Below are 15,228 nucleotides of genomic sequence, written 5' to 3' on the forward strand. Positions count from 1 at the left end.
TGCTGTCACAGTGGTTATGGCTGGCTGGCATTGCCTGCCGCATTCTTATCTTCTATACATTTTAGGATCTCTCTTCCCTGCCACACTGAATTCAGGTGTGGACACAGGCCATATTTTGAAGAATGGAAAAAAAAAATGAGTGGCAGTTACAAGAGGTATATGCGCAGAAGCTTTTAAACCCTGTACACATGCCTTGGCCTGAAACTTGTTCTCTTTGCTACAAGAACCGTCCCAGAGGCATGTTGCCAGTTGCGTCTCAGAAGGAGGGCATCATGGGGCAAAGCCATGCTTGGTTCTCAGCTGAGCTGAGTAGCAAGCTTTCATTTGCTTTAATTCACTGAGGGTCGTTTTGTTGTTTTTGTTACGCAGCAAAACCTAGTGTGCCCTGACTAATACATGTTCATTCTTTTTATGAGGGGCATTGATCTGCACTCACTCCTGGGTAGTATTTTGGAATATTAAGCCTAAGGTTTAATACAGTAAGCCAAATGTAAAGCCAAGATTCTGCAGGCGCATGCAACCAAGAGGGAGCTGTTGTTTGAAAATAACCCTGCATATGTTCTCTTACAGACCCAGCCACAGAATGCCAGTGCATCCTAGGACTCTGATGAAGCTTCTAATTTTTTGTGACTTAACCTGGAATTTGTGGCTTGCTTCTTCTTTCAAAAGACTGGAAGCAATACTTAAAAACTGCCAAAACATAATGGAATATTTAAAAATAAAGATAAGAGGGTAAGATAATCCTCCAGGAACCCAAGGTAAGATGATGACTGCCCTTGAACACTGAATTTGGCTCTGACTTGCTGGCAGCCAAGGCTAAAAATGTGCACATGCGAGCACACACATACATATACACACAAATAAATAAACATTTAAGAACAACAAGAACAACAACAACAACAGTAATAGTTATTTAAAAACAAAAGTGACTCCTACATTAAAACTTCTTGGTTTCAGGAAGGAAGCAGAAACAAGTTCGTGGGTGGGTATGGCCCATTCCTATCACTGCACCCCTCAGATCTCAGGTGGACCCTTATCTCAGGGCCATGGGTCAGTGACAGAGCCACTGTCCTTCCCAGAGACGCTGAGCCATACTTCTGTTGGCAGTGTTGGGCCCAGAAGTGGGCTCTTGACAAAAGGTGAGGCTGTGGCATTAAATTAAATTGCCACTCGGCAGAGAGGTTTCTTTGAGACGCCGGCTTAATGGGTCCAGACAGATGGTTCGAATTTGGACATATGGGCCATGGGGAGACAGTTCCAGGTGGAGAGAGCGATTTATTCGATAAATATTTACCAAGAGCCTGCTTTGAGCCAGGCCCTGGTGGTGGGTGCTGGGGACACACAGATGGCCTTGGACTCTGAGGAGGTCACAGACAAGGGGGACAGGTGCATAGACAATTACCAGTGCTGTGACCAGAATGAGGGAGTGCACAGGGTGAGATGGACAGAGGCATCCAAGGCCTCACATGTGTCCCACGGCTCCTGGAAAAATCCTGCTAAGCCGCCTCTCACAGGCCAGGGTGGAATTTTTACATGGGGCACTGACTGGCACATTGGGGGCAGGAAGGAAAGTGTGCAGCATGGAGTGGACAAAGACACAACAGAGAAGAGCAGCTGTGGGCCAGAGTAGCTGCTCAGGCTTGATGAAGGACGGACGATCGTCCCCACGAGACTGGAGGTCATTCCCCAGAATGCTGAAGGCCTCTGGCCTAGCTCAGGAACACAGACTTCATTCTTGGATTGGGGGGGGGCGTGGTCAGAGCTCCCCCAAGAGGCAGCCTGCCCTGGGATGACTCAGCCAGGTGACCTGAGCCCTTGTGTACTGCCTGAACCATGGACTGTTTCCTGAGGCCCCCTCCCCGCTGGGCCTGCTATGTAGGATGTGTGACAGAGACCTGCCCTGCTGGTCCAGGGCTAGTGGCTTCAGCAGTGACTACCTGCCACTAGAAAATGTACCTCAGCCTCAAAAGCCTTGGGCCACTAGGTCAACTGTGAGCAGCCTAAGGAGCGGATGGCCAGCATTCTCCCTTCTCTGCCATTGTGCTGTCTGCTTGACAGTGAGCACCTGGAGGTGGGGCTTGGTCTGCTTTGTGAAGATTCCAGCTGTTTCCAGGGAGCTCCTGTATGACTTTTTTTTTTTCACCCTCTTTACTCAGACAACTGTAGAGGGAGGTAGAAGATAAGAGTTAAAGTTCTTTAAAATTCCATGTGTTTGCCTCTTCCAATATCTGTTTCCATAGAAACATTACTGGTATAAGCCACTCATTTCAAAGCCAAGTGCAGTCCCCTGATTCCATCCAAATCCCTGCTGTCCTCCTTGAGTACAGAAAGGTAAGGCCACGGAATGCGGAGGGAAGTTTGAAGCGCCCCTGCGTGCCAAACTGCCCGTTACCTGATGATGCCAGAACGGCCAGAGAGCCACAGAAACCAGAGTACGGGGAGCTCCTAAGACAGCTAGTGGCTGGGCAGCCTGTAGGGACGGCCTACCACATTAGCGAACGTGTCCCCCACACATGGTCCCATGGGCGACAATCTCTCATTGCCACCTGCCCAGGAAGCAGATGAGGGAACATTGGGTGGTGGCCTCCAGTGCTGTGACAGCGACACTCCCCCCTGCCCCCCCCACCCCCGTGGCTTGTCTGAGCGGTTAAACTTAGCAACTGTGAGCGCTTCTACTGTGTCTCTCCATACCAAGACTACTTTGAAATGGTTGGGTGTTTGCATGGACTGTGGCCCAGCACAGAGGGAAGGAGAAAAGTTTCCTCCCAGGGCCGCGGCCATTTCTATATCACTAGCACAGGCTGAGCTGAGCTTCGTGGTGGACTCACGTCAAACCATTTTCCTCACATGAAAAAGTAACCGCCCCCCCTCCTCCGTGTGTGTACATGCACACTGTCAATTCTTGATTCTTATCTTACTTGATCTAAAAGCAGCAATTGGCGTGGCTCATCAAAACTTCCTCCTTGAAGCATTTTCCCTCCTTTGGTTTCCAAGACACTGAACCCATGTGATTTTTCTCCCCATCCGCCTCAGGCGGATCCTGCCAGGTGTCCTTTGCTGCCTCCTGCCTACATCTCTGCATGCTGAGCATCCCTGTCTTACTGGATTGTTCCTCAGTCCCAACTCTACTCCACCTGGTGCCCTGAGTTGAGGTCTTCACACAGAGCTTTCCATGTCACCTGCGTCTTGACCTCTCTCAGGTTCCACCGGCACCCCCCCCCCCCTCTCTCCCTGAGATCTAAAACTGTATATTCAACACTCACTGTCACTACTAGCCGTTCAGGTGCCTAAAAAAATGTTATTTTCCTTTCTGTCAAGAATCCAAATCATATTTTACAAGCGTTTTAAACATCCCTGGCAGGTTTATCAACACCTTCTGTATATGAATTGCAGAAACAAGCAATCTTCCCATCGGTGTACAGGCAGAGGTGTGGCTGAGACGTCACAAGGAGCCCTGAGCACATGCCTAGGACACCTGCCAGCCTGCGCCTTGCTCTGGAGAAACCGCCATTCTTCACACCCTCTCAGGGTGGCACAGTTCTGACCTTTGACCCCCCTACTCACGGACACTTCTCTCCTCATTGCCTCCTGTCTCTCTGTTCACCTCTTTCAGCTTTCTTCCCTGCATCATCCTCTGGTCCCTGTAATCACTCAGGAGTCTCCCGGGGCTCCAAGAAGTGCCCTCTTCTCACTGTTTCCACTCTCTCTGGGGCTCTACACTTGTTCTCACAGCCCCAGCCTCAGCCTCAGTGTGCTGACCTTCCACATGTCCCCGCTCCAGGATCAATGACCGTCAAGTGCTTTTAGTACCTTGAATCCCACCTTCTGGGGTTACTTTGCCCAGGAGGTCCTCAATCACTCAGAGATTTCAAACATATGACCAGAAATAAGACCCTTAGTTATTTCTCAAGCCCACTTCTCATTCTGCTCCCTGACTCTGACTCAGTGACACCGCTGCCACCTGCCACCCAAGCAGAAATCTGGACATGGCCTTGTTGCCTTTCTGTCCCCAGCCATTGGACTTGATGAGTTACCAAGTCTGGTCTCAGGTGCTTCCTAAACCTATCCACACAGCACACTTTTTTTTTTGTCCTTATTTGTACCACCCTGGTTTAGGTCAGCACCAACTTACTGAATCGCTGTCATGTTAAGCCTCTAACCTACCCACCACCTGTTTGCACCCTGCAGCCTTGAGAAGTGGAACCCTGATATTTATCCTAAGATAAAATCTCCTTAACTTTGAAGGTTAAACTCCTCTGCTTAGCACTGAACCTGGGCCTTTGCCTATGCCATCCTTTACCCTCCTATAACTTCCTCAAAGGCAGCTTCGACGTTAACCATTGAAGCGATGTCATAGGTTTTCTTTTTTAAGTTATAAAGAAAAAAAGCCAATCTAGTTAACATATTGCAATAGAAAACCTGGCCAATGTAATAAGACAAGAAAAGAAAATAATGGTATATAGATTAGAAAAGAAAAAACAAAAGTATTCATGGACGGCATTGTTTTCTAAGTAGAATGCATTGAAGAATATCAACCCAAAAACTCTGCTAATGAGCAGCTTTAGCCATTGTAGCTGCTTTCGTGTGTGTGTATGTGTGTGTGTGTGTGTGTGTGTGTGTGTGTGTGTGTGTGTGTGAATATATTCCTTATACATTGTATATGAGAAAATTGGAATTAAGGACATGGCATCTGTAATGGAAAGTTTTGGTTTCTTTGTAAACTCAGTTGTGTTATACTTTTTGTTTTTTGTTTTGTTTTGTTTTCTGGAGACAGGGTTTCCCTGGATGTCTTGAAATTTGCTTTGTAGACCAGGATGGCCTTGAACTTCAATTGTGTTACATAAATATGTTTTTGTTTTAATCCTAAGTGTGGATTTCAGTTTGAGCTTTAGTTTGTCCACAGCTGTTAATTGTCTCATACTGGTGTGGCTTTTGCCAGCTGGTAAGGCATTCCTCCTTCAGCACAGAGAGGGATGTGGTCTAGGGCTCTGAGGATATAAATGAAAGCTCAGAGAGAGCGTGGTGTTGGTGTGTGTTGTGTAGCAGTTTGAAGAGAACAGAGATGGATAGTGTGGTGGTTTGGAGCAGACAGATGGAGAGAAACACTTTGGGGCACAATGGCTTGGAGGAGATTGCTGGCTGCATCTACTATTGATGGAGATTGGCATAGTCCCAAAGACCCTTTGATGCCAAACAGTCAGGAGAAGTGAAGGGGCCCCTCTCCCCACTCACCTTCTTTCTCCTACATAGGGTTGGGAGGTTGGAAGGGAAGTTGAAGCCTAAACACCCGAAATTAAAAAAAAAAAAAAAAGAGCTCTACAGGCATCATTTTACATTAGCACCTGAAAAATGCAGTAGATAGAAATATATTTGCTCATTTACAACATATATGTCTATTGAAGAACCCTAGAAAACTCATAAAAATATTAAAGACATTCTAAAAATATGGAGAGGCCATATTTCATGTGCATGGACGGGAAGAGGAACATCAGTTCATGTCAGTGCCTCCCAGCTTGATCTACTGGTTTAGTGCTGCTTTCAGCAAATACAATTGCAGAAAGCTATTTTTGCTGATGTCGATAAACTGGCTTTAAACTTTATATGTCCAGACACAAGACCCAGAAGATCCAACGCAACACTGAGAACGTGAACTTAGGTCTACACAGAAACCTGCCCACAGAGCTAAAGCTTACAGCAGCGTTAGCTATAAAGTGCCCAGGGCTGGAAACAGCTAAGATGATGTGAGAAGTGGGAGGATGCAGGATCTGGGGCTCAGCCAGACAGTAAAGGGTCCATCACTCACACAAAGAGACCGAGCCATGAACAGACACAGAGGAACCTCAGATGCACATCACCATGTGAGAGAAGCTGGTGTGAGGAGGCTGCAGACTGGATGATTCCAGTAATATGGCGCTGTGGAGAGGGAAGGGTGAAGGGAGTGGAAGGTGGGTAAGCCGTGAGACTGCGCAGTGTGATCATGTGACAGTGTCCACGGGACATACATGCGTGGCAAAGCCCACAGTGCCGCCACCCGATTGTACACCAGGGCTCCAGTGAGGAAGAGTTTTCCTCACACAGAAACAAGGTTCAGGGTGTCAGCCACAGGACCACGTGCGGAGCTGGGAGGGGATACAAACGCAGTACTTTTGTGGAAGTTTCCTGCAAACCTAAAACTGATCTAGGTGTAAATGAAATGCTGAAAAGTCTGAAGTGGTGCACATAAACTTCTGAAGAGTAAGTAAAATGTCTGCAAACAATGAAGGATAATGTTTCTAGAACCTTCCATAGATGTGCCTTTCCCAGTGGCATCCTTACCCCTTCACCCAGAAGTAACCATGATCTTGGATTTCAGATTTTAAAATGGCGTTACCACTTTTATGGGTCCTTAAAGGGCGTTGCATGACTTCCATCTTTAAACTGGAAGTATGTGGAAACAATGCTTTGGTTTCACCCATGCCTTGCTGGCGTGTGTGTGTGTGTGTGTGTGTGTGTGTGTGTGTGTGTGTGTGTGTGCGCGCATGAGGGTCACCCTCCATCTATTTCATGAGACAGGGCCTCTCACTGAACCTGCAGATAACCAATTCAACTACCCAGGCTGGTCAATGGCTCTTCTCTACAGTCCTGGGCTTAAGATGCGTGCCACTACACTTGACTTTATGCAGGTCCCAGGAACATTGCTCAAGTCCTCACACATGGGAGGCAGTTTGCCCACTAAGTAATTTCCCCAATCCCACAGGCTGCTTCTGCCCATCTGCATGTGTCTAGCTGCTGTTTGGCTGGATTGTGTGCTGCCATGGCACATGGGTGCTCTCTGCTCTAGGCTCACTTGAAGATCTGTGAGGGTCCTCCAGGCACAGTGTGGGGTTTCTCTACATAATGGTTCTCTTGAGAGCTCTTCACTGGCCCATGGACCACACGCATGTCAAGCTGTTTCCCGAGGCTGGCCCGATGTGTCCAGCAACCTACTGTACACAGCCTCTGGTTGCTCCATGCCCTCTGGCATTTAGTCAGCCTGATGAGCTGTGTCTCCTCCCAGTTCACCTGCCCTTCTCTCTTCTTCTACTGTCATGTCTCCTTTTTATTTGTGAGCAGAGACAGCTGGCCTGAAAGCAGATTACCCTGGTTGGGATCCAGTCAGCATCCCTCAGTGGCTGTGTGTGTGTGACTTGGAGCAAGTCTGCACCTTTCTGTGCATATTATAGTTTTCTCATCTGCAAAGTAGAGGAAATATAAGCTCACTCCTCAGAGTGCTGTTACAAGGTTTAAATTAAGTGAGTTCATATTTATAACACGTTTAGAACGGTTCCTGGCATGTGACAGGTGTGATATCAATGTTTATTACATAAAAATGAAGGCAGATGGGAATCAGGCCTCTTTCTAGAGGATTGTGGTGGGTATTTTTATTTCCCTGGGCCCTGTGTGCAGTCTCTGGCTTCTGTGCAGTCTCTGGGCAGAGGTGCTCACAGGCCATCCCTGTCACTGCTGCCCTCTGTCCTTTCACTTTCCTCTTACCAGTGCAGGTTGCCGTGTCAGTTTAGCCCACTCCCGGGCAGCCTGTGGGTACAGTGAGATCAAGGCTGGTAGATTTGATGCCTACGTCCCAATGGAAGATGTCTTTGGGTGCTGGGCTGGGCAGTGTATAGCTAGCTCAGCTGTGGCCCTGTCCTCAGAGGCCAGTGTTGACAGAGTCCTGAATGAGGAAGGTTCAGGGAGGCTGAGGAGGGAAGGCAGCTCAGGTCTGATAGGGCTGGGAACTCAGCGACATGGCTCTGTAACAAGTGACCTTGGTGCTGAAGCTCAAGCCATTTATTTGGTAGAGAAGGTTCCAGAAGGGGGCAGGACCCTGGTAAAAGCTTGTTTAAGTGATAGACAGAGGCTTCTGGTATCCTATGCAGTTTTAGATATCCCAGAGCAAACTGAGGTATTACGGGGGCAAAGAAAGGGAAAAGAGACAGACCACAAAGACCTTCAGAGTTCTTGATGGACTGACCTGAAAAGCTTGCCCCTTCAATGAGACTTTAGTCACCTAACAGCCTGGATACATTGTTTTACTACTGCGGAGCAATGTTGCTGGCAGGGAGTCTGGGAGAGATCTCTGGACAGCTTAGTATTTTGCAGTGGCAACTCTAGGGACCCTGCTGTGGGTTGATATGGCAAAGGGTTCTGCCACCATGGCAACAGAGCAACACAGAGCAAGCCCAAAATCAGAGCAGAGAAAGAGGAAATGTCCCAGAAAGAGGCGTGAGAGAAGTCTCAGCAAGTACCTGGGTAGCATCTTCTCCCTGCTGGACTCAGTTTCCTCATCTGTGCTGCATCTTTGGAGTACTGACCTGGTAGGTCTGGGATGCATCAGAGCCATTGACAGCAGGTGTGCTCAGGACATACAGGAGGGTGGAAAGACCCCCATAGGCAAACTATCAGCCACCAGGCCAGGCGGCACAAGAAAAATTTCATTTGAATGGTCCTGGGGACACACTTCCTATTTCTAGAACTGCTGTTCCTTGAAGGCTTGTCCCTGTGCCGCTACCCCTGCCCAGCCCCCGCCTGGACCTTTGGACCCCTGTACCATTCTCACTCCACCCCTCCATACAAGGAAGGAGGTAGCCTTCAGGTCTTTGGGGAGGAACACCCTGAGTCTGGTCTGCAGCGGCTGCCCCAGTTCACATCTTCCCTGAGCTCTTCCGTTCACTGTCTTTGCTCTCCTCCCCTGCTTTCTTGGTCTTCCGTGGCCTATGGCCTGAGTCTTCCTCTGTGGCATGGGATGGACATGCTCTTGCCCCTCCCACTTTCACAGACATGTGGCCAAAGCTCCAAGGCAACCGCAAAGAACTATCACGGGGACAGAGGGTGGGTGTGGATAGGTAATCGTAAGTATGCAACCTCCTGATAGGAGAATGAAGTTATTAAGCCCAACACCGAGTTTCCAGAATCATAGTGAAAATTAGGTAATGCGCCGTGCCAGCTACGATCACCATCGCTGTTGCCCAGGGACCACTCTTTCTGATCTCTCAGTCTTGCTGGGTGGGTGAGGAAACCCCTAGGGCACTGAATGGTTGACCCATGTTCTTTTGTCAATTGTGCCTGATGAGTGGTAACCAGATCTAGCTCTGTAAAGATCTAGAAGAGCCTGTCTGACTGTGGGACTTGGTGGCTGTCCCTCTGACCCACAAGCACACCTGGCATTGGCCCACTTGCTGCCATTTCTGTCACTCCTGCATCTTTCTACGATGCGTGCAGAATGGTGAAGTCTCCAGCCTCTTTCCCAAATGACGTTCTGATTGTGTGATTCCTCACTGGGCTCAATAAAGCCCCAGGCTGCCTCCACTTAAGCGTGGCTGGACATCTTTCCTTGAAGGACAGAAACCATCACTTCGGCTTTAGTTTGAGAATATGCATGCCGTCCTGTGACTAAAGATTCCCCTGATAATGGAGCAAGGGGAGTGGAGACTTTCAGGGTCGTCTGGATTTTGCCACACTGACATGACAGTAAATACCACCTGCCAGCCAGCACCCCACAAAGCCAAGCCCACTTGTGTGAGGAGAGAGAGAGAGAGAGAAAGAGAGAGAGAGAGAGAAAGAGAGAGAGAGAGAGAGAGAGAGAGAGAGAGAGAGAGAGAGAGAGAGAGAGAGAGAGAGGAAGAGGTCGGGGGCATGAAGACATCGGGGCATTCAGGATCCCTAAACAAAGACCAGTGCAAGGCTTTGTTCAAGACAGTTAAACCTACACGCACACACAGTGAAACAGGGTCTTCATACATAGCTCAGCTTGGTCTTGACCTTGGATTCCCTTGCCTTCCCCTCTGTTGTGCTGCAATTGCAAACTTGGGCCAGCATGCCTGGATCACAATGTATATGTCACAGGACTGTTCTGGAAGCTTCTTTATCATAACAACAAACGCCCAGTGTGAAATGTGTGGAAAGAAATCCATTGCTCATTGCCTTGAACATCATAGAGTAAGCAGGAGCTCGCAGAGTGTGTGTTCCCTGCGTCAAAGGTGGAACACAGGCAGTGTCATTTCTCACTTGAGTGAGCAGGTACACGGCGCTTCCCTGGTTATGACAATATGCTCGTTCAAGGAGTCCAACCCTCTTCCTTACTCCTGCATTTATTAATATGATATTAAGTTGTCCCCATGGTACCTTCTATTTGCCCTATGTCTCAAGTGGAAGGAGGTGGAGTTAAGGCGGAAACGGTGCTGCGCAGAGCCCACCATCACGGTGCGTGAATGCCCCCACGGAGCTGCCTGCCTCCCGCCTTGGCCTCTCACCTCCATGCTGTACCTCTCCACTGTCCTCCGCAGGGGGTCCACGGCCTGCCAACAGATCAGGATGCACAGGTCGATCAGCAGCATGCCCCCCACTATCACAAGCAGCTTCTGGTCTTTGATGATCTGCAGAGGGAAAAAGCAAAGGGGAGCAGACATGAGAGAGCGGCTCAGGCCGGTGAACCCAGCTCATTCTTTGTTTGGTGTTCAAGATCTTCCCTGAGCTCAATCCAGCCAGCAGCGAAGCACACACACGTGGCTCATTGAAATCTGACCACCTTTAGTCTCTGCTCAGTGGTGGTTTCCACCCTCTGGATCTTTAGCGTGAAACACTAATCTTTACTGCCTGGCAAACCTGCACCTCCCACTCCTCCTCCTCCTCCTCCTCTTCCTCCTTCTTCCTCTTCCCCTTCCTACCCCTACTTCCTCCTCCTCCAGACACACTCTCCTATATCCTAGCCTAGCTTCCAGCTTGAACAGATCCTCCTGACTCTGCTTTACTTTACATCCGCTAACAGGGAGGGGCCAAGGGACAAACCTGGGCAGGGACAAGGCTCACCTGTATTTCACTGACTGCATGTTTTTTTTTATTCCCCCAACCCAGGCACTGAATAAATACAAGCTAACGTGATGAAGTCCACCTGTGCGACATAAGCTCAAGAAATAGCACCAGCCCCCGACGTCTAAAGATTAAGGGCATTTTTTAAAGGAGGAAAGAGTAACTCAGGAGGCCTTGCAGTAGCTCCATAAAACCAGACAACAAGTGCTGCTGGTCAAATCCTCAAGAATAGCTTCACCTGGGGGTGGAACAGCAGGTACCCCACCCTCAACGTCGAGCTTTCTAGAAGCATCTGGTGACTGCTGAGGCTTTGTGGGAATACGGCTTAACCTTTGTCCTCTGGGGAGCCAAGGAACTCCCCACCAGGTTTGAGGAAGCATCTCAGGAGCCTGGAGCTCAGGACAGGCAGAAGGAGCATCTCCTCTCCATGCTGGAAGTAGAGGCGCATGCACCCCGGGGAATTTGACTTCCAGGGTGGTCCCCATTTTCCTACTAGTATAAGCCCCAGCTGCTTCCCAGGACCCCATGCCTCTGGCATGCCTTGTACAAGCTCGCTCGGCCAACCTTAGAAGGCCAACTTTCTCACTGATGCATTTGGGCAAATGCATTCCCCCAAAATGTCAAGGAAGAAGTTGGGGATGACACTGGACAGTGGGCCCCAGGTGGAATTCTGGCTCCCTTTTCTGTTGCTTGTGTAGTTATATCCAGAGGGACGGGGGTTGGGAGGGAGGAGGCCCATGTTTTATCCTCTGAGGCTGGCATAATGGAATGAACAAATACTTCATTTTAGGTGTTGCCAGATGTATAACTTTCTGGGCTCCAATGTCCTCCTTGATAAAGGGGGTCACTAGTCCCCAAGTGACACACCACAGTTGGTATTAGAATCAAATGAGATGAAGTGTGGAAAGCACACAGAGGGAGGTCTGCTTAGAAAACATGCCTAAGGAATGTGTACTCGGGTACCATTACCCAGGATTTGAGCCTTAGTGATGGTGTTTCCATGTAGGACAGTGACACCCAGGGGCAAAGGGTGGTATTACATCTCAGCTCTATTAGATAACGCAAGGATGACACGCCGTGGGAAGGCCCTGAGAATACAAGAGGAGGATGTTTATGATTTCTTTTCAGCAATATTTATTGAGTGTGACATGGGGTGCGTCTCTGTCCTAGGCACAGGGAATGTGACAGTGTACACAGATTCTCACCCTAGTGGGACATGCATTATGGTGGAGAAGACTACTAGAGAAAGATTCAACAAACCCAACTGCACACACCACAAACAAAGTGACAGAGAAAAGTGATTTAAATGGGGGTAGGGGATGGAAATAGCACCACCCTGGCTACACACTGAGCCCCACAAAACACCTCTCAGTGCTCATCTGGCCTCTCTCTTCCCTTCTCTTTAGATTTTTCCTAGAACCTGCCGCAACTCTCTGGGCTCTGCCTACAGTCATGATTCCATCACCACCTGTCTGACCTAGTGGGTCACAGGGCCATATGTCTGACCTAGTGGGTCACAAGGCCATATGTCTGACCTAGTGGGTCACAAGGCCACCTTCTTTCTGAGTGGCATCAGGACGCCAGCAGCTACCGAGTGCTTGGTTCTAGAATCAAACCTAAGTCTGACAGACTAACTAGCTGTGCTCTTGGGTATGTCCCCTGTCCCTCTGAGCTACTCTCCTCATGCATGAAAGAGATCGGTAAGCATACAATTCATCCAGGATGTGCAATGTCTGGCTTACAGTAACTGCCCTAACGAGGCAGAAGCCAGAAGCTGGCTATTGTTGTTAAGTGTTGCTTCTTGTTGCTGTGCTGTGCAGGAGTCAGACAAGCCTGCAGTTCACTCACCACTTGCTTGTGTAAGCAATGTTTTATGGAATTGAATCACACCTATGCATGTGCACATCAGTCCCCGGCTGTCTTCATTTGTCATACAGAGAAGAGTCCCTGCAAATGAACCATCAGGGCCTACAAGGTCAAAGCAAAAAAAACCTGGCTGACCTGTGGTTCAAGAGGGGCAACTTTCTTTCTTTCTTTCTTTCTTTCTTTCTTTTGGTTTTTTGAGACAAGGTTTCTCTGTGTAGCCTTGGCTATCCTGGACTCACTTTGTAGACCAGGCTGGTCTCAAACTCACAGAGATCTGCTTGCCTCTGCCTCCTGAGTGCTGGGACTAAAGGCATGTGCCACCACACCCGGCTTGCATTCTTTATTTCTTAAAACAAAACAAAACAGCCTTCATGCTTACATTTTTTGAGTCAAAGTCTTGTTCTGTAGCCCAGAATGGCCTTGACCTTGCGATCCTGTTGCCTCAGCCACTCAGGAGCTGACATCACAGGATGTGTCATCACTCCAGGCTTGCCATTAGATTTTTGAGTGATCCTGACCGATCTTTTAGCAGGGTCAACTCTCTGTTCCAAAGGGCTCCCTTGGGGGTGGGGAGAACCGTATGGAGGGCTCCTTGGGTTGCCTCACACTGCCCCTAAAGTCCACTGTCTCTCACAGCTGAACTATCCAGGCAGCAGCTCAAAGCCTTCCCCTGGCTGCTCCTCAGGCGAACCAGGTGACCTGAGATGTTTTGTAGCTCATGTAATTTTGTTGGGGCACAGAGCTAAGGCCTATTCATCTTCCGAAAACATCTGCCCCAGAACAGAAGGTCCCTTCCCTGAGTGACTGTTTCCTCTCTTCACTTCATTCTGCTTAGTGAGAGGCAGGAGGACGGCTCTAATAAGTTTCTCCATGTAAGACTTTATGATTGGTCTTTAGAAAAAATAGTAACAGGCTATAAAAACACTGGATTTGGAACATGAAGTCACTGAGTAGCCATTCTCTCTTTAATAGGCTTCTTTCCCTCAGCGCCGTCACATGAGGTAAAGCCTGTATGTATGTTTGGGGAGGGCCCACCACCTTGCATGGAGGGAGGGGGGAGAGCTCAGAGAGCAAGGGAGGTGTAGGAAGACTGTAATGAAAAAGGCATGCGGAAGCCAGGCGGTGGTGGCGCACACCTTTAATCCCAGCACTTGGGAGGCAAAGGCATGTGGATCTCTGTGAGTTCGAGGCCCGCCTAATCTATAAAAGTGAGTCCAGGAAAGACTACACAGAGAAACCCTCTTTTGAAAAACTAAACTAAAAAAAAAAAAAAAGAAAGAAAGAAAGAAAGAAAGGAAAAGCCATCTTTATGTTTATGAAAATCTGGTGTACATGTTGTCAGAAGAAAATTAAGGGGTCTTCAAGACAGAATCCAGACTCAACAGAAGCCTAAGAAAATGAGTCAGTAATATAAAACGCACGCTGCATGATTCAGTTCATGGGAGTGGGAGACGATATGAGGTGGTCCCCGGCTGCAGAAGGGAACAGGGGAGGGGGCGGGGTGCTGGTGGTGAATGGGGGTGGGGCTTTGGCTTGTGTTTTGGGGGTGGATGGTGGTGAAGGTCCTGAAACAATACAAACACAGTGTGCGGTGTCATGTATGGCCTTTGGGGACAAGAACCAGGCACTGGTTTTGTTGTGCGGAGGGTTAAGGGTGATGGATAATACCACCATGGTGTGATGTCATCAGAAGGTCTCTCTAGGTTTACTGCTGGTTCCTGGAGCAGGCAGAGGAGGGTAAGGTAGAGGGAAAAGCCAAGGAGTGATAGATCAAGCCTGCCATGGAGGTGGGGGGGCAGATCATGTGGAAGGGCAGGCAGCAGTGGCTTTAATGAGTCACCCCCTTCCCCCGACCCCCAGGTTGGATTTTCACATGACAATGTGGCTAACCCCCGGAGTAGCACATGGAATGAGTGCTGTGGTTCTTCCAAGGTCTACCAAGCTCTAATGGTAGACCAGCTCAAAGCAGAGCTACAGAGCAGGAGCCATAGAGCTACAGAGCTGGGCAAGCTTCTCTCAGCTCTGGGGAGAGCTGGTGTAAGCATGGCAGCCCGGGCCCCATGCCAGGACTCTGCTGCACCCTTAGGCCCTGCATTGCTGAGGGTCTTGGGCAAGGATAAGCCCCACTGGACAGCCCAAGACAGTCCAGAGGGCTTTTGCTCTGGCTGTAGATCAGCATAGCGGTTCTTTGTTTGTGCTGCTACATTCACAGATTCCACCAACCAAGGCAGGGTACCATGCAGCAGACCTGTGGTGCTTGTGCTGAGTATACAAACTGGTATCTCTTATGACTTATAATGATACAGGGTAACAACTGTTTGCATAGCATTCACATTGTGTTAGGTACTGTAAACAGTCTAGTGATGGTTCAAGGTATGGGCACATGGGTGGGCTACACTGACGATACTCCATTTATTATACAAAGGTCCCAAGCCCTTGTGGATTTGGTTGTTTTGGGTGGTGTGGCGCGGTGGTGTGGTGGTGGTGATGATGATGATGATGATGATGATGATGTGTGTGTGTGTGTGTGTGTGTGTG

The 15,228-nt window shown here is 49.0% G+C and overlaps 1 protein-coding gene across 1 annotated transcript in view; it reads right to left on the reverse strand.

Moving 5' to 3' along the window:
* The window catches only part of GABBR2 (gamma-aminobutyric acid type B receptor subunit 2), a gene marked incomplete at its 5' end in the record, with an annotated part of 337,733 nt that overhangs the window by 46,676 nt on the left and 275,829 nt on the right, over positions 1-15,228 (reverse strand). The window contains one exon of the mRNA XM_084784329.1: positions 10,269-10,391. Coding sequence (XP_084640455.1) covers positions 10,269-10,391 — 123 coding nt within the window. The remainder of the gene's footprint in view (positions 1-10,268; positions 10,392-15,228) is intronic.

This window comes from Acomys minous (assembly GCF_964271855.1).
Source record: "Acomys minous genome assembly, chromosome: 1".
Lineage (NCBI taxonomy): Eukaryota > Metazoa > Chordata > Mammalia > Rodentia > Muridae > Acomys > Acomys minous.